The sequence below is a fragment of the Grammomys surdaster genome, unplaced genomic scaffold (genome assembly GCF_004785775.1).
Source record: "Grammomys surdaster isolate TR1022 unplaced genomic scaffold, NIH_TR_1.0 203, whole genome shotgun sequence".
NCBI lineage: Eukaryota > Metazoa > Chordata > Mammalia > Rodentia > Muridae > Grammomys > Grammomys surdaster.
The window spans coordinates 3,777,834-3,803,780 of record NW_021604648.1 but is presented as its reverse complement, the minus strand read 5'-3'; the positions used below and the strand labels follow the sequence as shown (position 1 = coordinate 3,803,780).

The window sequence follows — 25,947 nt, the reverse complement described above, 5'->3', positions numbered from 1 at the left end:
GCTGCTATGACCTTGAAGTAGAACCACAAAGAAAACACTCGGTTATTCTAAGCATCCTTAGAGGACCGGGAAAGGGGAACCAGTGTCACGTGACAAGAGCCAGCTGGCTCACCAGGGACCTCTGAGTTGCCTAGAGTATCCCGTCTCTATGGTCAACTGCATGCCAAGTCCCTCGCTGAGAAAGTTGTTCTTCCGGGTTACGGCTACTGCTTCCGGGGCAGCTCCCTGCCAGCCGGGATTGCGGTGCTTGGCTTTCTCGGTTCCTGTGGAGCTATGCTTGCGCCAGCAATGAGCTTCCTCAAAAGCTTCCCGCCGCCTGGGTCGGCAGACGGACTCCGGCTGCAGCAGCCGGACACCGAGGCTGTGCTGAACGGGAAGGGGCTCGGCACCGGCACTCTTTACATTGCGGAGAGGTAGGGTTCCCGGGCTCTGGCGCCGGCCTCCCTAAGGCGCGACCGCGGGGTGCTGCGGGGATGGGCGCCGGCCGACGTTGCTATTATTCGGGTAGGGTGGGATTCTCCCTTCCCGAGCTCAGCTAGCTCTGTTCTCTAGACCGTGTTTCTCCTTAACGACGTGGTGGTTTTTTTTTTTTTTTTTTTAACCGGCCTGTCTCCTGCAAGCCTGGCGCGTGGTCACGTTTAGTTTTGAGTCTGCAGAGCCTTGGTTAGTTCTTCGATGGGCCTGGCTTTCTGAATGATCGTGTGGAGTAGATGTTTTCCCTGAGTGAAATATGTAGCTCGGATTGTGACGGGTTTGGGACCTTTGGTTAACGGGCTTGGGTTTTTTGCTCCAGGTGTGGGTGGGGGAAAAGGAGCATCTCCGGGCCCACGCAGGGCGGAATCATAACCAGCCGAACCCGACTCCTAGATGTGCGGGTCCTGGAAGGAATTCTTATATTTGAGTACCTGCAGGACTTTGTACTTTCACAATAATATAGACATGTTACTAAAATACACACTACACACACACATGCTCATACCCTCGTGCCGCCCCCCATATTTTCCTATCCTTATTCTTCTCTCTCCCCTCTCTCTCCCTCTCCCCCTACCCCTCCCTCTCCCTCTCGTTATACTTTCCTGTCCTTCAGAGTCTCTGGTTTACCTTTTGCTTTATTCCATTTGTTGGCCACGGAGGAAATCCTCTGCTTTTCAGAGCTCGTGTTATAACATCTGGTCTACCTAGAAAATCCAGGCTAGTCCCCTTACTTCACCATCAGTTGATTAGTAACCTTAATTTCATTCAGAGTCCCTTCTGTCAAGTCACTGGAAAACAAATCTCTTGGGAACCAAGATTATGCCTACTACAGAGTCCAGGGTATAAAAGTATAAAATGTTATCTGTTTAGAGAACCATTTGGCTAGTGGGGCAAAACCTGGGTGTTTAGACACGGACTGGAAATACATATGTGGGTGTGTGCTCAGTTTGGTTGGTATATATGTTTGGAGTAGTCAGGAGGGAGAAAGAAAAGCTTTGGGTGGGAGGGAAGAAGTGGTGGAGATTCATTCATTCATTCTGTAAATTCTGTTACACTAGAGAACTCTCAACTAATACACATGGATAATTAAAATGGATCTTGTCGAAGTTAGGAATATATTTCTGTTCACACTCCACATACAGAAGAAATTGTTGAGATCACCAAAGATCTTACTACTTCTACCCAACAGATGTTTTCCAGTTTATAGTCTGACTATTCCTTCCATTCCTTCTCTCTCCTAAGTCTTCTCAAAAGACTCACCTCTTAATCCATGTGTCTCTCTAAGGTCCTTTCCCTCGTCCTCTCTTCTGGGCTATCTAGCATACTCCAGTGAGTATGTTAATACCTACTCTGTTGACTTCCAAATCTGTCTTTTGTTGCAGGACATTTGATCACACTGAAAACCCTGACATTGTATACTAGGAAAAAAAAAACTTTTTCTAGTTGTGGTGTGGCTCAGCCCTTAGCATACACCTTTAATCCCTCTGGCTGGAATACAGACATTCGCTTAGTACACACCTTTAATCCCAAACAATGAAGATAAAGTTTGCAGAAGGAAGCACCATGTTTCAAAGTGATGTCTAATTGAGTGGCAGACAAAGTGACAAATCAGAGAAAGATTTGACAGAATTGGATATGCTCATCTCTCAGGAGGAGAGAGAGGAAAGGGAGGCTACTTATAGAGCAGTGCAGAGAGAGGAAAGAGGCAGTTTGACTGGTACAGTTCTACAGAGACAGATTAGAGAAAAAGAAGGAGCCAGAAAATGAGAAGTAGCCAGAAGATCAGCTAGAGTTATTTTGATGCCAAGCAGAACAATTCAGGAGAAACTGAGAAAAGCCAGATTGAATCAGTCATCTTGGAGAGGCGTTTGCACCAGAACAGCTGGGTTAAACCAGCCAGTTAGAGCGCAGAAAGAACAGGAAAAGGTGAGTTTATTCAGCAGTAAGTATAAGTCTGTAAATATTCTAGGCCTAGATGAGATTGTAGGATAGAAGCTTCCAAGACTAGGCCTGGGTTAGCAAACTGAGGAATTAAACTTCAGAGATGACAGTTGATACAGGAGAATAAAAGTTACTTTTATGCCCTTTGATGTCATTCTCAGATAGAAACTCAGAAGACCAACTACTACACACACACACACACACACACACACACACACACACACACACCAACCAAACTCAGCATCCCTCTTTAGGCCAAACTTGCTTTCCTTCACATTCATGTATTTCTCGTCACTGTGTGAACACCCAGGTTTTGTCCTGTATCAAAATTGCGCTCTAGGTGAAGAGGGTTTTATTTTTTAAAAAACACTTTTATCCCCTGGACTCTATAGTAGGTGTAATCCCTGCTCCCCACCACCCCTGCCTTTTGAGGACAGAAATATTACAGGCAGTGGTCCAGTTAATCCAGTAATTGCTGGCCGTGAAGGGAAAGCCCAAGAATGCAGAAGCTGCTCAGTCCACAGGGCTGAAAGTCTCGTCTGATCCGCAGTGGATGCTGGAATCCTATCTCAAGACCTGGAATAAAGGCACAAGTCTTCCTGATTCAAGATCAGGATTAGAAGTGGATCTCCCGCCGGTGGTGGTGGCGCACGCCTTTAATCCCAGCACTTGGGAGGCAGAGGCAGGCGGATTTCTGAGTTCGAGGCCAGTGTGGTCTACAGAGTGAGTTCCAGGACAGCCAGGGCTACTCAGGGAAACCCTGTCTCAAAAAACCAAAAAAAAAAAAAAAAAAAAAGGAAGTGGATCTTCCTACTTCAAATTAAGCAAAAAACAAAACAGAACAAAAACAAGCAAAAAAACACCCTGCACTGGTGTGCCTGCATTTTTAGTTAATTCCAGATGTACTCAAGTTGACAACCAAGAATTGCCAGTCACACTGTGTAAAATGGGTTTTGTTTCTTTGTTTTTGCTTAAGACAAGGTCTCTGTGTAGTCCTGGCTCACCTGGAACTCACAGAGCTCTTCCTCCCTTTGCCTCTGGAGTGCTGGGACTAAAGATGTGTGCTGCTGCCATGCTCGGTGAGTCTTTCTGTAATTCTTTTGGGAAGGGGAGGCTTCTTGTATATGCTTTTGCATTTTGGAAAGTTTGCAGCTTAAAGGATACAAGTGTTGTTAGTGCCTATATACTCTTACTATATTCATTAACTGAGGGCTGGAGAGGTAGCTCCAAGCTTAAGAGCATTTGCTGCTCTTGCAGAGGCCTCCGGTTCGGTTCTCACATGCTGGCTCACAATGATCCCTAACTTGACTTCCAGATCTGCTACCCTGTCTGACCTATGTGGCCCCAGGCACACAGATAGTACACATACATGTAGCCAAAACATTTTTTTGTCTTAAAGAATCATTAATAGTTAACATTTTGCCTTTTTAAAAAATTATTTATTTATTTATTATTTTTACTTTAGACATGTTACGTTTTATGATCTTTACTATACAAAAATACATAATTTATTAATCGTATTATAAAATGAAAATCATGATATATGGACCTATCAGCATGACATATGTGTCTTGGGAAATAAAAATCTCAGAAAAGTTAGCAAATGTATATTCTGCTGTGACTTTCTTCTTCATTGAATCAGTTATACTCTTTTTTTTCATATATATATATATATATATATGTAATTTTTTTTTCAAATTGTAATTTATACTCATTCACACAGGGGTTTTAAACACAAAAAGGCAGGACGTGGGGAAGGGGATGACACTGGAGTGTAGGTGTTCAGGGGGAGTACAGATATCTTTCAGAACTGGGTATCGGCTGGGTGAAGGTTCAGGGGACAGGTCACTATGACTCTGTCTATGACTCGCTTGTCCTTATCTAAGTTGGTATTGTCTGCCAAGGCTACCTATTTATAAGGTCTATGACTACTCAGGCCGGTAAATGGTCTCAAAAAGTGCCTGTTTACAATAGCTTATAGCCATCTGTTTCAGTGTTTATCCACAGAGACCCAAGACTTGGTGTTAGTATACATGTATGACAGGCCTATTGCTGATTTTAGGCCTATGGCTGATTTTAGGCCTTCAGTGTGTAAGCAGGGCTGCCCCTGACATCTCCTCCCTTCTCTAAGTATAGACGGGCTGTGGCAAATCTAATCTTGCGAAGTCGGGGATAGAGACCTGACCTCCAGTAATTGAAGGGGACTTTGTAATGGCTCCAGTCCCCCTGTTGTTGTTCAGTGAGGCATGGGGGCCATACTCATCCCGATGTCTGTTTCCTGGAGAGGGGATACTTTTGACATCAACCCCTATGCAGTCAGGCTTGTCCCTCAGGAAACCCAGAGAGATATTTTTAACTTTTATTGATATTCCCTTGCAGTGCTTAGCCTCGCAGCCTAAGCAAGAATTCAGGTCGCCTGTCAGAGGGGGTTCTGGGTAGCCCCTCTTGGCTTGGTCTAGGGGCAGAAGTCCCCTCTTTTAGGTTGGGTGGAGATGGGTTTTGGGAACTCCCTGGATAGAGTAACAACCTCATCTTGAGTCTCGTGGTCCTCCATAGCTAACCATGATATTGTATCTGAAAAGGTTTTGCTACCAGATTATTTATCTGTTGTTTCACAGAGTTAGTCAGCCTATTTGAGGCCCAGGGACCAGAAGAAATAAGCAAAAAGAACCCAAGTAATGGTCCCAAGATGAGAGGAGGTAGGGTTGACAACCCTGGAGAGTCTGAAAACCAATTCTTGTACCAGCACTCATCTTTCTCTTTCTCTATCTCTGACTTTTCTCAGGGCCTTCTCTGACCTTTTTCATGCTCTCTTTAACCATCCCTGTCTTGTCTATGTAAAGGTAATATTCTCCTTTAAGGGCTGTACACAGTCAAGAGCTGTACACAGCCTTTTCTATTATAATAGAGTAAATCAAGTCCAATAAGGATCTTTGCGATTTTAGGAGGTCTCTTCAGACAGCGAAACGAGGGATTTCTTCAGATTAGTGATATCAGTCTCTAGCTGTTTGATGTTCTTGTCAATGGCCTTTTGAAGGTCTGAGTAGTATAAGTTTGGAGGCCAGCATCTGGATTAGAACTTCTAACAGCAGACATCACGGGTGATTCATTTTTACCTGGAAAGGAAAAAGAAGGAAATTCTCAGGGAGATTTCTCTTCCCTGGATGTAAATTGTTATTCATTTTATTTATAGTTGGGCCTGGCTTTGTGGGGGTATCTATTTATTTCATTAATCTTTTTGGTAGCCAGTTAGCTGTGCCTTCTGTGGTATCAAACAGGCATATCAATCCTCAGCCCCATAAGGGAACTGGGTCTGGGCCATTCCCTTTAAGGGTAAGAGGGTCCTTCCCCATATCTGTGGCATAGTTTTTATTGGTCTCGGTGATGCCAGAGGCAGTCAGCAGCAGATTTGCCATGAGCTTTCGGTTTTAGAGAGTTAAAAGTGAACAAGGCATGATGGAGAGTATTTCAGGGGGACTCCTTCTGGGGGGGGGGGTACCATTCCCCCTCTTTTGTTTTTAAAGCCAATTTTTCAGAGTTCTTGTAAAATCAGGGCAGAAGCACCAACAGTCGCTCCTTCCACACTAAGAGAGTCATGTGGACATTATTTAAAGAAATATAAATCTATATTAATAATCTCTTTTATCAAAGGACTGTTATAGCACAGCCAACAACTAATCAGACTATATATCAATTAATAATAGCTTCTATTTTTTGTGAGATTACTTCTCTTTTGTCAATTAATTGTTGAGAGAAATTAGGATTTACATCTCTCTTGAGAATATTAAACAGAGACTTAAATTCTTTTGTGGAGAGCTTAAAATAAGATCTTAGCCAGTTAGCATCTCCTAGAAACTTTTGAAAATAAAATAAATTAAGTAAATTCTCTCTCTTTTTTTTAGACCCTTTATCTGTTATGTTTTTTATTGGATATTTTACGTATTTACCTTTCAATGTTATCTCCTCTCCCATTTGCCCCCAAAATTCCTTATCTCATACCCACTCCTCCTATTTTTATGAGGGTGTGCTCCAAACAACCTCCCAGTCCCATCTCCCTGCTCTCGAATTCCCCAACACTAGGGAATTCAAACTTTCAGGGACCATGGCCCTCCACTTCCACTGATGTCTGACAAGGCCATCCTCAATTACCGATACAGTTGGAGACATGAGTCCCTCCCTTTGTGCTCTCAGGCTGGAGGTTTAGACTTTGGGAGCTCTGGTTGAAACTTTTGATACTCCTTCTAGAAAGGACCAAAGCACCCACACTTTGGTCTTCTTCCTTCTTCTTCTTGAGTTTCATGTGGTCTATGCATTGTGTCTTAGGTATTGTGAGCTTTTGGGCTAATATCCACTTATCAGTGAGTTTTGTTTTTTAAGCAGTTTGAAAGTTACAGATATCTCTTAAACTCATATGTAAATATCTTAGCATGTTCCTCAGAAGACACAGTTACCATATACAGAAAGTTTATCTCGTTTTAAGTTTTTATTGGCAAACTCTTAATGTTTCTTTAAGAAAACATTTTTGGAAATGTCCCAATTATAGGTTACATATATATGAATTAAGAATTAATTAAATCAACATTACATTTCTGTCTTGTACCATCTCTAGATACCCTCTTCCCTCATTTCCTTGGTCTGATCACCCTTTGTATTTTTTTTCTCACCTGGCATTTCCAAGTCATGGATTCAATAACTGGCAGTTATTGAAATTATTACAACTGGTAACTAGCATCCAGTCAATGGCAGTGTGTGTTATGTTGGCAGGTGTTCTAATTAAAAGAAGTAGGGCACTTAGGTAAAATGGTGAAAAACCGTATTTTTTTGTGGCAGGACATGTATGTATTTTACACATGCATACATGGCATGCATGTGTGTGTGTGTGTGTGTGTGTGTATAGATATATGTTTTTTAGTAGTACTTCATCTGAGGAAATGAAGGAGAATGTGAAACGACCCAAAGCTGGAACAGGTAAGAGCATGTCCATGGGCATGGGCTTGACAGTATTATATTGTAGTCTTTGGGGAAGCTTTTAGGACAGAAGCAAGAAAAGAATGATGTAGAATTTGTCTCTTAAGGAAGTAGCTTTTGTGTGTGTCTTTGGAGACGCACAACTCCTGGGCTCAGTTTCAGAGTTTAGAGGCTGTTTTGTTTTCAGATTTATTTTATTCCATGTGTGTGGATGTTTTGCCTGCATGTATGTATGTGCACCACATATATGCCTTGCACTCCATGAGGTCAGAACAGAGTATTGGATGCTTTGGACTTAAGTTGTAGCCTATCATGTAGGTACGGAGGATTGAGCTGTGGTCCTCTGCAAAGAGTAGCAAGTGCTTGTGAACACTGATCTCTCTCCAGACCCTAGAGCTTAGTTTTTTTTAAGAAGTTGAGTTCTCATCTAAGTAAGGAAGAGAAAAAGGCATGAGTAGTTCAAAAGAAGTTATTTAAGGCCAATAAACTTTGTACTTAAATTAAAAGTAGGTGCTTTGAGCTTAGAAACAATGCATTTTTACATATCATTCCCAAATCAGTGTTAAGCCAATTAAGCCAACGAGGATTCAAGTTCTCTTTTACCTGCCTTTTATTTCCCAGAAATAAAAGACACTGATTGCACTTATTCCTGAGTCTCGGATTTGACAAAACATGAGTTAGTCTATGTTCACTGCGTTCCTAGTTCTTGTCCTTGAAGTTATGACTCATGTCGCTTTGGCTTTGGTTTTGGTTTTTATGACTAGTCATAAGTAATTATATATTTTGGGTTTGAAGTGCTTTGTGTGAGAAGAGTCTTAAAAATAATTAGAACTTAAAGTCAAGCAAGTATTGCTCCAAGTGCCAAACTGGTTTCCCTCAGCTCCTCAGAGCCTGTAGGGACGTTGTGTTGAGACAGCATGCTGGTATCCTTAGGGCCTACAGCACAATTTCAGCCTTTAAACCAAAGGCACTGATTTTATTTAGATGCCAACTTTTTTGACTGCCCAGGTTTTGTGACTCTGAATACTTGAAATTGTTTTGGACTTCAAAATTTGGGATGTTCCATTCTAAATTGTAGTCATATCAGAAGATTTTGGAGGTGAGAAAGAAAACAATTTGATTGGGCTGTTCATGCTTAGTACCCATGAGCACTGTTTCATCCCCACACTGAGTAACAGTAGGTGGGAAAGGTGCGTGCGGCATGCACATCTTCACATAAGAAACATTACTTTAGAAGCAATCAGGATGAAGTAATTCCTTAGACTTCTATGACTTTGCAATTTAAAGTTTGTTGCCTTAGCCCTCCTTTTTTATTTCAAATAAGCCTAGTGGGTGAAATTCTTTCCAATAACTGCATCTTTTCTTACTTTTAATTTTTAAGTATGCCATTAAATAATCATAGTCTGGCCAGACACAGGTGACACTAACCTTTAATCCCACTACTCGGGAGACAGGGGCAGGTGGATCTCTGAGTTTGAGACCATCCAGGGCTACACAGAGAAACCCTGTCTCAAAATCATCGTCATCGTCATAGTGTTTTCATAGAGTTGTACATTCACCACCACAGTCTGATGTATGCCTTTTGGTAATGCTCCTGCTAAGGCTTGTGTCACACAATTGGGTTATACTGTGAGACACTGATTCCTTGCCACTGGTGAGTTCCTGAGGCATAGAATTTAGTGTCCTCTTAACTGACTGTGAATAATTTTAGAATGCTACTCTATCACTGTTCCTGCTCTTGGCTCTCCAGTTGTATAGTTTTGTTTTGTTGTGTTGTGTTTGTTTTGTTGTTATTTTAGACAGGGTCTTATGATGCAGCCTTGACTGACTTAGAACTGCTATGTAGACCAGGCTGGGTTTGAACTTACAGAGATCTGCCTGCCTCTGCCTTTCAAATGATAGGATTAAAAGAGTATGTCACCATTTGGCTTTTTTGTTGTTATTTGTTTTTTATTTTGAGACCTGGACTGTCTATAGACCAGACTGGCCTGGAGTTGATTATGTAAATTCCATACCAGACTTGAACTTAACAGCAGTTGTCCCAAATCAGCCTCTGGGGAGCTCGTAGTATAGTTGAATTTAGGATATGGAGGCAGGAAAAGCAAGAGTACCAAGAGTCTGTCTGTGGCTGTGGTCAGTTGTGGTAAAGAACAGTTTTAACCCAGCACTGGGAGGCAGAGGCAGGCTGATCTCAGTGAGTTCCAGGACAGCCAGGGCTATGTAGAGAGACACTGGCTCAAAGGAAAAAAAATCATGGCCAACCTGGGCAACTGAGGCCAACATGGGCTAAATATTAAAACTGTCTCAAAATAAGAGGGGATGGGGAGAGGAAGGAGGAGGAGGTGGAGAAGAAACTGGAGAGGAGGATATAGAATATGCATATGTTCTGCAGAGCCACATCCCCATCCTTCTATGTTTAAAAGTTTATTAGTACATTATGTATACTCACATAAAATAAATAAGTAAATCTTTTTTTAAAAGTGCATTAGTGTATAGTAGTTGTATAAAACATAATGGCTTTTTATTGGGACATTCCTCTTTAAAATTGCATTATTTGTTTTATGTGTGTGAGTTCACTGTAGCTGTCTTCAGACACACCAGAAGAGGGCATCAGATCCCATTACAGATGGCTGTGAGCCTCCATGTGGTTGCTGGGAATTGAACTCAGGACCTCTGGAAGAGCAGCCAGTGCTCTTAACTGCTGAGCCGTCTCTCCATTCCCTAAAATAGTGTTATGTATTGACATTATTTACATGCATACAACTTGCCCATTTTATTCATAGAAGTTGATGATTTTCGTTATGCACTCATATCTACACTCAATTTTAGAATATTTTGTCCTCCCCCAACCCCCCAAAAAAACCCAACTCAATGCTCGTTAGTATTCATTTCCTATTTCCTTTCAGCCTTGGAAATATTTTGTGACTTCTTTGGGATCTTGCCCCGTGCCAAAGTGTTTTCACTGGCTTTTCTGCTAAAAAAAAAAGTTCATGGTTAGGGAAATATTCCCAGTAAAAATAGGCATTACCTGTCAAAATTCAACATACTGACTTTGGTGATATGTTTCCTTTGTTAAACCAATAAAATATTTACATTTGTGCACTTTAACAGAAAAGTTTTTTGCGGTTCTTTTTCTTTCTTTCTTTTTCTTTTCTTTTATTTGCATGATATTTTCCCCAAATGTATGTCTGTATATCACCTGTGTCCCTGGTGCCTAAGAAGGTCAGAGGAGGGTGTCAGATCTTTTGCACTTAAGAGTTACACATCATTGTGAGCTGCCATGTTGGTAGTTGGAATCTAACTTGGGTCTTTTGGAAGTGCTCTTAACCACTGAGCTATGTCTCCAGCCTCTGTGGCTTTTTCTTAAAGCTGGTAATAAATGGGAACTTTATCTTGTCTCCCAAAGTAATAATTATTTTTTTGAATTGTAATTGTAATCACAGCTGCTTTGTGTGTACATAATTTAATGTATGATGGGTGGAAAGGCTGATTACCAGTTGTTGGGTGCATGCTTACCTACTGAGAACTGTGCTAACGTTTTTGAAGAATGTTAAATGAAGGAATGGAAGTAGCAGACTGACAAACATACATTAACATTATTGACATACATGTGCTAGTGTGTGTTACGGAGCTGCAGTTGAAACAGAAGAGGTCCCTGTGGAAAGGAGGGCCCATGGAGTTATTTGGAACTTGTTTAGATGAAAAGATCTGCACAACAAAGAGGGTGACTGAAGACACTCTAAATAAGGATAAGCCTAAAAAACAGATGCACATGGAGGGCTGAAAGCTGTTAAGAGCACTTGCTGCCCTTTCGGACGACCAGAGCCAGATCCAGTGACCACACTGGAGGTGACAGCCTCCCATATCTCTAGCTCCAGGGATCCGAGGCTCTCCTCTGGCCCCCACCAGTACCCACATGTATGTGCACATAGAGGAAAAGGAAACACAGGTGATTTGAAAGAACCTGCCTCTCAAAATTTTGAATTTATAGCTAGAGGAAAAGAAAACATAGAAGAGAAAATTCAATTCTTGTTACTAATTTTTTTTATTTTAGGATTATTTCTCATATTGTCAATAAACTTAAATTCCTATACATAAAACTGTCCAGGTTGAACCTTTATAAATTTTGGGACATTAAGTTAGGATTTAATTTCTAAAAATAATCTGCCTAAAACATGTTTTTCAGCCGCCTGTCTTGGTTAGATGGTTCTGGATTAGGATTCTCACTGGAATACCCCACCATTAGTTTACATGCGGTGTCCAGGGACCCAAATGCTTATCCTCAAGAGCATTTGTATGTTATGGTGAATGCCAAATTTGGAGGTATGTATGATATAACTTAATCTAGTGTTTCCTCTGGTAGCGAAGTGTATTTTAAGGGGCATTGTTTGTTTGAGATGAGGTCTTCAGGTTGCTCAGGCTGGCCCTGAACTCCTGGGTTCGATTAACAGTCCTCACCCTCCCAGATACTGATGCTTTAGGTATGTGCCTGCTGCTATCTAAAGAGCAGTCTTTGGTAATACTCTAAGAACTGGCCCATTGGCTCACATATCATAGATATTAGCGTATTAAGCTGAATTAATTATCTAAAATAATTTGAGCACCTGAATTTCTTCTAATGGGTATTGGTTTTGTATGTATCTGCATATGTTTACATTTAGAAGTCTTCTGTTAATATGGTTATATTCTTATTTTTTATCTGCTTATTCAATCTCCTTCTAAAGGCATTTCAGAGATGTGAACCAGTATATTCTATCTTTCCAAAAATGTAAGACAGATTGTATTTATTTTATTTTAAAGATGTGTGTTTGGGCAAGGGTTGTTGACTGCGTTTATGTCTGTGTGCTGCTGCGTGTGTGACTGAGGCAAGAAGAGGGTGTACATTTCCCTAGAACTGGAGGTATAGACTGTATGCATGTTTCTGTGTGTGAATGTATGTGACGTGTGTGGATGCCTGCAGAGGACAGAAGAAGATTCCTTGGAGCTAGAGTTACTTCAAGAACCAAATGTCCAGAGTAGCGTATTAGCTACTTTTCTGTTGCTGTGCCAGAGCGCCATGACCATCAACTAAAGAAGAAGGTGTTCTGGGGGTTAGAGTCAGTGATGGTGGAGCAAAGGCATGCAGCAGAAACAGTCCTAGACTGAGGAACAAGTATTCAAACATAGGAGCTTATAAGGCCATTCTCATTCAAACCACCACAGCAGCGAGCACTCTTAACTGCTGAGTTACGGTTCTCAGTGGGTGGCAGGGAGAATTTAATATATTTCCACTCATTCCTTTATGTGCTGCCATTGGTCAGTGAGATTTTCACTGGAGGAGGAGGGATGCTGCTGGCATCTAATAGATGCCAGATCCCCTGCAGTAAAAATGGTGCAGTCCAGATGTCAGTGGTGGCACGGTCCAGAAACCCTGCATTACAAGGTTTCTAAGTTTTACTGTTCATGAAAATATAACGAAGTTGTTAATTTTATTTTACTTTTTAAAGATTTATTTATTATGTATAGTGTTCTGCCTGCTTGTACACCTGCAGGCCAGAAGAGGGCACCAAGTCTCACTATAGATGGTTGTGAGCCACCATGTGGTTGCTGGGAATTGAGCTCATGACTTCTGGAAGAGCAGTCAATGCTCTTAATTTCTGAGCCAACTCACCAGCCCCCGAAGTTGTTAATTTTTTTTTTTTTTTTGATTTTTCGAGACAAGGTTTCTCTGTGTAGCCCGGGCTGTCCTGGAACTAACTCTGTAGACCAGGCTGGCCTTGAACTCAGAAATCCGCCTGCCTCTGCCTCCCAAGTGCTGGGATTAAAAACGTGAGCCACCACCGCCCGGCCGGCCAAAGTTGTTAATTTTAAGATAATGGGTTGCTTTTGTTCCTGACACCTTCAAGTTGGGATTTTCGTTTGGTTTCAGATCTAATCATTTATATTTCGTTGTGAACACTAGTTACTAATTTTTAGAACTCTGGCAAGCCATGCCTTATTAAGTGATATTGACTGATCCAGCTATTCAGAAAATACTATCACTAGAAGATTTTAAATTCTTGCTGTTGGGAACTATTCAAAGATAGATAAAAATATAATAAAATCTGAAAAGGGATTGGAAATGTTAAAAGTTCTTCAGACCTTGGAGTATGGCATGATTTCTTAATGAAGTATTAAGCACAAAGTTCACTGGCTTGACAGAAAGAAGAAAGGGATTCTTCAGTTTTGCTCACAGTTTCAGGGATATTTCAGTCCATTGTGGTGGAGAACACATGACATGGTAGCAGGCGTGTGGGCAACAGCTGTCCACTTGTCAGGATCTTCAAAGGCCTGCCTGTGGTGCTGCCCGCTGGGCAGGAGTGTTTAAAACATGTCTCTGGGGACATTTTAGAATCCAACCATAATACTAAGTAAATTCAACTATGACTTTTATAACTGTGAGTTAGCGCACTGTTGCTATGACAAAAGAGCTTAGATAATCAATTTAATAAGATGCTTATTTTGGCTTATGGATCACAGATTTTAAGCTTATTTTCATTTGGTCCTGTTTCTTTGGACCTGTGTTGGCACAGCATATCATGGCAAGAGCACATGGTTGAGGAGACTTTAAGGCAATAAATAGAAGACCTGATCACATTATGATAGTCAGGAAGCAAAACTTAGAGGGCCTAGAGTCCCCATTTTCCCCCTCGAGGATAAGCCTACACATGTTCTCACCTCCTCAAGATTCTAACTTCCATTAGCACCACAGGCTGGTGACTTAACTTTTAATATATGGGTTCTTGAGTAACACTTAAGATTCCAGCCATAGCTTTAAATAAGATAATTATTAGGTGGTGTTTGAAATGGAAAACTTTAAAGTATTCTTGTTAATTCCAAATGTTGATGGGTTGGAGCTAGGGGTGTGACTCAGTGGTGTAATGTGTTCAAGCATCTGAGTTCAAAGTCCACCACCAAAACCAAAATAAATGCTGCTGCACAGTGCCCTAAAGTTTGTCTAGCATTGCCACTGAGCAAAGATACTTGTCCAGTCCACAAAAATCTAGTGAGGCAGGGATTCAGTAATAGTAGATACAAGGACCAAGCACCCTTAGTAAGTAAGCTGGCCTTACTTGCCAGGCAAGTCATTTTCTCATGAGTCTTAGTTTTCTTTAAAAAACTAAATCAATAGAGGATTACGTTAGTCTCACTTTTCACATGGCCTCATCTCTGAAAGAGTCAAACTCCCAGTTGCACCACCGACTGGTGACTAAATCTTTAACATGTGGTAAAGTTATAATCCTTGGAAGCCTGAATGCTGCTGTTCTTTGTTTATGCTGATGCTTAAACCCAGGGCCTCATCTACTGGATAAGAGCTGTACCTAGCACTACCAACAGTTTCCTACATTTCTTTCCATCCGTGGCCTTAAGGTGGGTTCCTGAGACTAGAAGAAATTGTTAATAGTGGTTATTTCCAGGGTATAGATGGCTCAGTTCAGTATAACCATGGAGATCTGGGGTGGGGTTCTCAGCACCCACATTAAAACTATGCCTTTTGCCTGAGCACCACAGGAACATAGATAGGCAGATTCCAAGGACCAGCTTGTCTCAAAAAAAGGGGGATCAAAGGCCTGGGCTTAACTTAGGGCTTATGTACATGTATACAAGCAAACATACCAGTCACACCTATACACACACACACACACACACACACACACACACCATTAGAATTATTGTTATTCTAGACTGTGTTATTCTTATACAGTTACTACTGTATTATTACTAATAATAACTAAAGATAACATATATTAAACAACGTGCCATTGGAAACAGCACAGAAAATGAACTGTGAAATTTATTACTTAAAGGTATTATCCGTGACCAGAGTTTTTTGCTTTTGTTTGTCTTCTACACTGACCTTGTAGTAAATAAGTACTGCATTAGTGGATGCCCCTTGTTTACCTTGTCCACCTTACTGGGTGGAGAAACCCCAAAGTAAAGTGTGCTTCTGTATGTCTGAGGGTTTCCAGAGGCAGTTAACTCGGGGAGTTGAGGGGGGAAGCCCCAAATGTGGATAGCACCATCTATAGCTGGTGCCCAGAGGGACCAAAAGGAGAAAGAGGAGGCCTGCCAGTGAGGGCATTCCTGCTTTTTCTCCCCTTCCTTTCCTCTCCCTCCTTTTCCTCCCCTCTCTTCCTTTCCTACACCCTGCTTCCTGATTGCCATGAGGGGAGCAGCACTCCTTCCTCTCACCCTTCCACCTTGACTCCGTTCCCTAACAGTGGAGCCTCCTGCCTCTGGCACCAGAAGCCAAATCAGCTCTTTGTGTTGATTGCTCAGCATGTTGTTACAGTGAAGACTGACACGCCCCTGTGAGTAGATTAACAAGTGTTACTGCATCTTTTCTTCATCTGCATGGATGGTTGAAGTTTTTTTTAATGCTAACTTTAAATGTAAAAATTTACTTTTTCCTTCTTTGCCGTAGCTAAAGACGAATCCAAGGCTTTGAACACGCTTGTCAGGCAGGCTACCACTGATTTGCATCCCCCGCCCATCCATATCCGTTCATGTACATCTCAGCTAGCCCAGCTGTGTTTATATTAGTGTGTACAGTGTGTGTGTGTGTGTGTGTGTGTGTGTGTGTGTGTGTGTGTGTGTATTTGGTTCTTTCCACCTTTAAATGAGTTCTGGGGATCAAACTATTGTGAAAAGCTGCCCTTTTTGGGGTGGGGGTATCTATGTTCTGGCACTCAGTATACAATAAAGATCCACCTGCCTCAGCCTCCCTTGGCTGGAATTGAAGATGTGTGTCACTATGCTCAATTTGGAAGCTGTTTTGTATGGATACCCATTTCATCCTCTACTCTGGTTCAAATTAAACAATATTGTAAAGGTAGTGTGTGTCCTTCCTGTATATGCTTTGCTTTGTTTTTTATTATTATTTTATGTATGAGTATTTTGCCTGTATCATATATATGCCTGGTTCCTGTCAAGATGGGAAAGAAGAGGGTAGATCTCCTGACACTGGAGTTACAATTATGAGCTCTACTGTATGAGTGTCAGGAATTGAATCTAGGTTCTCTCCGAGATAACAAGTGCTCTAATCAGTGAGCCAGTTCTCTAGTCTTCCTATATATGCTTTTAACCTTTCCTGAATATGTATATGCCTCCAACTGATGTGATGGTTTTATGTTTAAAATTTTAATGTAAAACTACCTATTCTGCAACTAGCTTTTTCATCTAGTTCCTTTTGTAAATGTATTTGTGTTGATACATTTATGTATTCAGTTTTCCAGTGCAAGGACTTGAACCCAGGCCTTCCTGTGCAGAGTAACTACCACTAAGCTATTATTTTCAGCCCCTATTCTCCTTGGACATTTTGTTGTGTCTACATACTACTCATTTGTCTGAAATAGTCTCACCGCTGTTAGTGCTGCGCTCTGGGTTCCATACACGTGGGCTCCTGCTGAGCACTTTTTCCAGCGCTGCATAACTAGCAATAAAAATTGAATGCAATATATGCCAGTAAATTTCCTAGCCTGTTGGTTAAATTTTTTGTGTATATATTTGCTTCTCCTTCTCAAGTACAAGTATTTCAGGCACATACTACCAGGATCTAGCTTCAGTGTCTTTAAAATGTAAAATAAGCACTTGTAAGTTTTCATTCCTTGAGATTGGAGAGACATACCAGCAGTTAAGAGCTCCTGCTGCTCTTTCAGAAGACCAGAGTTAGGTTCTGGGACCCATGTTAGGTGACTCATAGTGCTTCTAACTCTAGCTCCAGGGGACTTACTGTCGTCTTCTGGTTCCAGCATGCATTCTGTACATAGAAACTTAAACAGGCACACGTAAGTAAAGTCTTAAAGAAAAAAAAACTTTTAATGTCTAAAAGGTTCCTTTTATTTCTTTTATAGAAGAATCAAAAGAACCTCTCTCTGATGAAGATGAGGAAGACAATGATGATGTTGAACCCATTTCTGAATTTAGATTTGTGCCCAGTGATAAGTCAGCATGTGAGTGTTGTGTGACACTGATCTTTCCTGTGTGTGTTTCCCTCTCCCATTGGCACACACACCTCTCACCTTCATTATGGCTGCCACCATTCTATTGCTCTGTCCTCAGTTTAGCCTCCTTAAAGTCATTCATTGAGCAGGTACTTACTGCTGTCACAGGTTGTGAATATAGTAAGGATATTGTGAACAGCATGGTACCTGGTGCATTTTGTGCAAGGAGGATTCTGGTTAGTCTTATTGGTTGATGTTGCTGACTCAATTGTCAACTGCTGGAAGCACTTTCAGAGTTGAAAATGTGGAGAAAATGTCATGTGACAGAGGCTTTATCCTAATTAGCAATGTGACCAACAACTCTGACTTTTGTTTCCTTTTCTCTTTGTCTTGCTTGTCTTCTCTTCTCCTTTCTTTTCAACAGGGTCTCTCTACATGGTCCAAAACTGTCTTAGAACTATGTAGACGAAGCCTTAGACTCAATGAAATCTTTTTGCTTCTGCTTTCTGAGTGCTGGGATCAAAGGCCTGAGTCATATCACCTGGCTTGGCCTTTTTTCTTAAATCCAACCACCCATGAAGAAATCTCATAATGTCTTGAACTCTTACTTTGTGACTTGTTCATTGTCTTAAGCACCTTTCATGATCAATTTCTATTTGAATTTTGCAGATTTTATGAATATAGTTAGCCTAGTAAACCTTTTGTCTGCTTTTAAACTGGTTTGTAGCAGTGGTTATGTTTATTCTAAAACTCTGTGGTGCACTGGAAAAAATAATAGTTGCAGTTTAATGTCTTTCAGTGGAGGCGATGTTCACAGCAATGTGCGAATGCCAGGCCTTGCATCCAGACCCTGAGGATGAAGACTCAGATGACTATGATGGAGAAGAGTATGATGTGGAAGCACATGGTCAGTGACTTAGGTCTCACATTGGTTTTAGTCTTTCATCTTAAGCATGTAGTTGTGCTAAGGGCATAAGATTTTAGCTTTTTGTGTCTCTATAAAGTAACCTATGTAAAATGGCTATAAATAAAGGGAGGGGATGATACATTAGGATACTTGTGCCTAGGCTTTTTCAGCAGACAAATTGGGGAAATGAATGGATTTTCCAAGCTTGAACAACAATAAGATGTTAGGAGTGGAGATGGATAATAGAAACAAGTGGAAAAGAAAGGAATTGCTAGAAAGTGGGTAGTCAAGAGCGTACCTTAGGCTGAGCTGGCTGCTCCCACCCTCCTGCTGAGAGGTCTGTTCATATATACCTCTTTAAAGTTATATTTATTTTGTTTATTTTACATGTATGAGTTTTTTGCCTGGATTTATATATGTGCACAACATTGTACCTGGTGCCCTCAGAGGCCAGAAAAGGGTTTTGGAACCCCCTGAACTAGAATTCCGTTTGTGAACTGCTGGCTGGATGCTGAGAACCAAACTCCAGTCCCCTGCAAGAACAGCAAATGCTCTGAAGCACCGAGTGGTCTCTCTAGAGTCCTTTTGCTCTTGCACTTTAATTTTCTTTTCCCTAGAACCATACTTTGTTTATCTACAGCTATTTCCCCTTGCCTCCCAGACCAGGATGTGCTCGCTTGCCTGATATAGGCAATTTAACAGTTCCTTTTGCACCAATCTGGGTATCTAAAGTTTTTTCCTATATATGAATCCAGTTCCTGGCCTTTAGACTACCCATTTCTAGCTGGGCAGCACTTGGGAGGCAGAGGCAGGTGGATTTCTGAGTTCGAGACTGGCCTGGTCTACAGAGAAACCCTGTCTTGAAAAACCAAAAAAAAAAAAAAGAGAGACTACCCATTTCTGGGATTACTCTTCATATACACAAATATGCTCTCATTTCTTAGAGGTTTTTAAATGGTTTTATGGTTTGTTTGTTTTTTATTTTATTTTTTAGAGTTTCTGATTTTTTGAAAAGGAACATATGTTAATTCAAACTTCTTTCAGTATCAAATTTTGTGTTCACTTGTAAAATTCCCACCTTGGAATGATAAAGGATTAACTAATTTGAGAAACACCCTCTTTTCCTTCTAGTCCCTAGATAAGTCCTTTCTCTGGAAACTACGGTTTCCTAGTTTATTATTTTTTAAATGTTTTCTCATTCTAGTGGGTAGGGGCATTTCTTTTCTTTTTGGAATTCTTAATAATGACCCTATTAATAAATATTGGAAGTCCCCAGAAGCCTGTACATCTCCAGCAAATGCATTATTTATTATCTATTTTCTTTTTTTAAAAAAGAACATGTATAAAATTGTTTAAAAGCATTCTGTTTGTTTAGAACAAGGACAGGGGGACATCCCTACATTTTATACCTATGAAGAAGGACTATCCCATTTAACGGCTGAAGGGCAAGCCACGTTGGAGAGATTAGAAGGAATGCTTTCTCAGTCTGTGAGCAGCCAGTATAATATGGCAGGTGTCCGAACAGAAGATTCAGTAAGAAATTATGAAGGTGAGTGTTCTTTTTCTTCAGACTGAGCAAATGGCTATAAGGGAAATCTTAAGGGAAATCTTAAAGTAGCAAAGTTTTTTCTTGGAAGCTAGAAGACTACAGAGTTGTTGCTCCAGCCTCCTTTATACAGTGTTGGCTCTGAAGGAGAGGCATCGTTCACCTCATGTGGCAGTCCTGTGCTTTCTAATCTCAAGCTGATTATAGCCACACCTGGATTTAAAGCACATCTTTATATATTTACTCGTGTGTGTGTGTGTGTGTGTGTGTGTGTGTGTGTGTGTGTGTGTGTGGTTTTGTGTGTTTTTTTTTTTTTTTTTTTTTTTTCAAGACAGGGTTTCTCTGTGTAACTTCTGAGTGTCCTGGAACTCTTGAAGTAGACCAGGCTGGCCTTAAACTCAGAGATCCACTTGCTTCTGCCTTCCTACTACTGGGATTAAAGGTGTGCACCATCCCCCCTTATATGTGCTCATTTAATTCTTTTAGAGCTCTGTTGGGTAAGTTTATGATCACATTTCACACATTAGACAGCTAAAGTGAGAAGGATTGAGTTGCTTGAGGTCAAACAGTTGATAAGTGGCAAGAGAATTAAATGAACCATTATATAAAAATAATATGCCTGCCACTGTCATAAGCACCACTTGAATTTTATATGTGTTTAGTATATATTAGTATTTTATGCTCTGGTAACATTGTAATACTTGTTTTTTTTTTTAAAAGATTAATTAATTAATTAATTTCATTTATATGAGTACACTGTAGCTGTCTTCAGACACACCAGAAGAGAGCATCAAATCCCATTACAGATGGTTGTGAGCCACCATGTGGTTGCTGGGAATTGAACTCAGGACCTCTGGAAGAGCAGTCGGTGCACTTAACCACTGAGCCATCTCTCCAGCACGTAATACTTGTTTTTAATGACTACAGGACATTCTTGAAGTGGCTTTAGTGTGTCTTCTGCTAGTCCACTTTCACTTCTCTCATGATGCTGTGATTGGTATCTCCATGCATACAGCATATTGACCTGGGTTCTGGGAGTTCTAGGATTGGCCAGGATGGGGACATGGGGCAGGAATTGTATCTTACTGTATTAATAGCCTATGCTAGACACAGACCAGTTAACTCAAGTAGTTATCCTATCCTAGCATGCATTATTCACACATCCAGGGGGGGCTTTTGGCAGAAGTTTGTGGCAAGTGAAGAGTTGGGAGAGGGTCAGGAGTGAGAAAGTAAAGAAAACAACCACAGATGTTTCTTTCTACAGCACTTTGTTTTCTGTCCTCCTCTCACACCTTTCTTTAAATTGTATTTTATGTGTATGAGTGTTAGTCTGCATGTATGTCTGTGCTGCATTTGCATGACTGGTGCCCTTGTAAGCCAGAAGAGGGTGTCAGACCCCTGGAACTGAAATTGTAGACAGTTGGAATCTACCATTTGGCTGCTGGGACTCAAACCTGGGTCCTATGAGAAGTAGCCAGTGCTCTTATTCTTCACGGCTGAACTGTATCTTCAACTTTCATCCCACACTGTTTTAGTGAGATGATGATAATAGGAAGATAAAATTTGCTGCTGTTGCTTTTTTTTGTTTTCTGCTCTGTGTCTTCGGCTTTTTGGGTGTATTATAAAATAATGTCTAACAGTAAATATGTCAGTTCTGTGAGGAATGAATAGTTGGTGCTTAGTGAATTTGAAAATTCCTGCCAGCCAGACATAGTGGCACGAATTTGTGATCTTAGCACTTGAAGGTGAGCCTGGACTACACGGTGACTTTGAGCCAGCCTAGGCTACATAGCAAAACATTCCAAAACGTTTTAAAAGAGAAAAGGGATGAAAAGGCGTAAATTGACTCCTATTTAGGATTTGTGTGTGTGTGTGTGTGTGTTGATGTTGTGAATTTACAAAGTTAGGTGTGTAGGTTGATCTTAACTTAAGTCCACAGATAGCATTTTCCTTACAGTTTCCTTTCAGGAAATTTAGTTTTCAAAATAAAAAGAGTGGAATTGGAGTGTTAGGTAAGCTGATGTGGTAGTTTCCTGTAGTCCTAGCTCATGGGGGCTGAGGCCAGGAATGGAGGACAGCCTGGACTACATAAGACCCAGTTTCAAAAACAACGAAATGCCCAGATTTTAAGATCCAGTTGTTATTATTTTATTTTTTAGATTGGGTCTCACATGTAGCTTGGACGTTACTACACAGACTAGGCTGGCCTCAAACCCACAAAATTCTACTTGACTGCCTCCCAAGTGCTGGGACTAAAGGCGGGTTCCACCATGTCCAGACCTTGTTGAATCGACCTTTCTGAAATACAATCTCTTTATGTTCAGATGGCATGGAGGTAGAAGCCGCACCAACTGTTGCCGGACAATTTGAAGATGCAGATGTTGATCACTGAAGATGATTTTTGCTACTATACAGTGAGTTGCTTATTCTCTCTTGTTGCAACATGAAGATCCCTGAAATTATTGATTTAAAAAATTCATAATTCAAGAGAATTCTATAAAGGTAGCAGTTTAAAAAAATGTTGCCCATCTCTGGTTGCTGGAAATGACATAGGTTTTGTCCTACAAACATCTCTAAGTTCAGTTCCAGAAAGATATGACGCCCCCTTCTGGCCTCCACAGGCACTACACACACATGGTACACATACATGCAGGCAAAATACCCATATACATAAAATAAATATATATTTTTTAATTTCAGTGTTTCCAAAGTACTGCAGTTGTAAAACTAACTATGAATGATAACATTGGGTTTCTGTTTTCTTTTAATGCAGCTATCAAAATAATAACCTTAGAGAAATTCTGTGATTCTGTGATTTATCTCTTCCTTGCACCTTTGCTGCTTTTGTGTAATCTGTAGTCATCAGACTCTCTGCTGCTAACATCACTGGCTAGCTTTCCTGGTGCCCGGAGAGTTTTCAGCTCTCACAGTCCCAGATGTCGAGAACTTTACCTTTTTATGTCATGGAGAGCCACCTACTCCCAGACCTGTCACCTCCATTACTCACCATCACGTTAGTTAGTGACAGCTGCTTTTGGAGGGAAGGGGCCAGTGGCTGTCATTTGTAAATGTGTTATTTGCCTAGACGGCAATTTTTTCTTTAATCTGGCTTTTCCATATTTCTCCGACAATTCACTGTTCAGAGAGAATCATTCTGTTTGCAGCTGGCATGAGTGACCCACTTGGCACATCACTAATGTTTACACAGTGGAATGCTACTGGAATCCCTTGCAAAGATTCTTGGAGTCTTTATGATGGTGAAATAACTATAAAATTGCTACAGATTTGAGCTGCTGGTTTGTTTTCTGCTCATTTTATTCTCTCTGCTCAATGGCAAAAGAAAATACAGTACTCATAAATTTTATTCATGTTCGTCTGGTAATTGACCTGATTTCCAAACAGTGTAATTTTTGATCATTTAAGATTGTTTGTGCTTTTAAAGTCTGAAGAAGGACTAGAGTGTTGATGTCACCATTACTAATGTCAAACCTCTGGGTGCGTGAGATAGGGTACAGAAGAATGTACCCAGATCATAGATCACAGCTCCCCCATGCGCATGCACACACTGCCTGTGTTCTTCTGGAGGTAACATATACATAAGTTAACAGGTTCTTAGTTTCCTCATCTGTAACATGGAAACATAGTTACCTGTCAGGGATATTACAAGGCCTGAAATACAAGAAGTCTGGACCCCTCCAAGACTTAAATAGTGGCTGTTAGTAGTAATAACTGTGAACCCTTTGTCTTTCAGATTCTGCTCATAACTGTAGGCAAGAACTTGGTGCCTCTTCACTCCAGAAGGGCTGGTGAAAGGCTTTTTTCTTCTCCAAAACTCATTTCTCAAGATAAACTATAATGAGACAGCAAGCTGACACCAGCAGAAGAGACTATGACCTCTATTAACAAAGGTGAACTAACTGAACGGGTATTTGTAGTTTCTCATTTACCCCCAAACAAACTTCCTGTGTCTAGTTATCTTCTGAGAAGGCCTCTAACTCCTGCCTTTGCTGTGTGCAGTCTGTCAGCTGCAAGGCCTATGTGGTAAATGCACAGAGCTCACACTGGGTGAGAGAAGGCGAGGTGCTGAAACTTAGATGTTGCTGGGACTTAGGGGAACTCTCTTATCTCCAAGATAAAAAGCAAAGGCCTCAGAGGGAGCAGCCCTTAGCATGTTCCACAGAGGCATGCGTCCTCTACTTGGGGCTCAGCCACATCTCGCCATGACACAATACTTGTGTGCTAGCTTCTGTCCTTCCTCAGTTACCATCAGCTCTGTTATGTCCTCCCAGGTTAGGTCCTTGACTGTCCACCCTCTTAACATTAGCTTTCTGTCACAGAATAAATCATCTGAAATGAAGTCTGCAAAGTACTCTTAATGATATTTTGTCTTTGTAATAGTTAACAAATAAATATGGGTTTTCTATATCACTGTAGTTTTGCTCTTGACTAAAACCATTAATGAGAAAAGATTAAGATTTTTAAATTGTGTACGTATGTGTGTTTTGTCTGTGTGTATATCTGTACATCATGTGCATGCCTGGTGCCCATAGAGATCTGAAGAGGGTATTAGAGCCACTGGAACTGGAGTTCCAGATGTTTATGAACTGCCATGAGGATGCTAGGAACTGACCCTAGGTCCTCTGCAAGAGCAGCAAGTATTCTTAACTGCTGAGCCATCTCTCCAGCCCAGCACTTGCTGCTCTTTTAGAGGACCTGAATTCAGTTCCTCTGCTTCCATATTGTGCAGCTCACAGCTGCTATACTGCTGACTCCCGGGGATCTCACAACCTCTTCGGATTTCCCTGAGCACTCAGCTATACATGCAAATACATACACCCATACATCATGAATAATAAATAAAGTTTTAAAGTAATGCTGGGGCTAGGGATGTAAGTTAGTTGGTAGAGAGCTAGTCTAGCTGCATGAAGCCCTGGGTTTAGTCCCTACCACTGTATAAGCATGGCCTGATTGTGTATGCCTATAAATACAGAATGATAGTCGGATGCCTGGCCCCTGCTTTGTTGACCGAATCACCTATAGCAGCAGACCAACCACAGCAAATCCCACAGAATCCTGAAACTTGTTCCTTCAGAAAGATACTCAATGAAATTTCTGTTGTCAACCCATGAGATGTTGGCCCCGTGTAATGAGTATACTCCTAGGGTAGAGTTGTGGGTGGTATTTAGACTGACAGCAGAGAGACGTGCAGAAGGAGTTTGTACTTAGTCACTGCTGCTGGGAGGTACTGAAGCTGTATTGTTTTGGAAAACACGTTTAAAAAACACAGTTCAATACCCACATAACCTGATTGGCGCCAGCTCTATAAAGTGGTGTAATGCTAGACAATCACTTTATTTCTTCATTTTTGAGCTTAATTTTAGTGTTACTGGAATTATGCTGCTTGCATGATCTTATGGACTTTATTCCCAAGTTTGACTTGTTGAAATATCCCCAAAAAATAGGGTTAACAGTTTTGTTATTAGTTCTATCATTAAAATCCAGAAACATACTGAGGTTAGAAAACTGCCTTAGCATTTAAGAGCACTGGCTGCTCTCCCAAGGGATCTGACAACCGTCTTTTGCCTCTGAAGGAACTGTGTACACTTGAAGCGCAAACACATATAGTTGTATGTGTCTAGTTGGAAGATTTCATAATTTTAGGTACATGGATGTGATACCAGCACTTAGAAGGTAGAGACAGGAGGATCAGGAGTTTGAGGCTAGCCTGGACTAAATAAAAGTATATAGAGGGTAATTGATACAGCTTGAAATTTTGAGGTTTGTTTTAGAGATTATTAATTATTAGTATATGTTGTAATTATTTAAAATCAGCCTCCAGCTCAGGCCGACTAAGCTGCAGCAGCTCTGCCTAGCCCAACCACCATGTTTCTCCGCCGGAGGCCACATGCATGTGTGCTGCAGCTAGAAATGGCCAACTAGAAACACCAGCCTTGCCACCCACGAGACGTCAGCGTGGGAGATGGCTCTGCCAATCTTCCATGCTGTCTCCACAAGGCTGGGCATTGCCCAGACAGACCATCCCGCCATCCACGTGGGCCCAGTAGAAAAAATGAGACTCTAATGCTTAAAGATTAATCAAAGGCTTTATATGTTTGATAATGATTAATAACAAGATCCCCATACAAAAA

The 25,947-nt window shown here is 41.0% G+C and overlaps 1 protein-coding gene across 1 annotated transcript; it reads left to right on the top strand.

Annotated features, from left to right (window-relative positions):
- Positions 1-224: 224 nt before the first annotated feature.
- Clns1a (chloride nucleotide-sensitive channel 1A) lies at positions 225-24,231 on the top strand. The gene is made up of 7 exons (XM_028770659.1): positions 225-413; positions 11,570-11,706; positions 17,256-17,354; positions 18,145-18,252; positions 19,628-19,801; positions 22,123-22,212; positions 23,550-24,231. The coding sequence occupies exons 1-6, from the start codon at positions 274-276 to the stop codon at positions 22,188-22,190; spliced, it is 726 nt and encodes a 241-aa protein (XP_028626492.1). The 5' UTR covers positions 225-273; the 3' UTR covers positions 22,191-22,212; positions 23,550-24,231.
- Positions 24,232-25,947: the final 1,716 nt, after the last annotated feature.

Coding starts and splice junctions, on each gene's coding strand:
- Clns1a (XM_028770659.1), top strand. CDS start 274: ATGCTTGCGCCAGCAATGAGCTTCCTCAAAAGCTTCCCGCCGCCTGGG. Junction 414..11,569: donor ACTCTTTACATTGCGGAGAG/GTAGGGTTCCCG, acceptor CATGTTTTTCAG/CCGCCTGTCTTGGTTAGATG. Junction 11,707..17,255: donor GGTGAATGCCAAATTTGGAG/GTATGTATGATA, acceptor TTTCTTTTATAG/AAGAATCAAAAGAACCTCTC.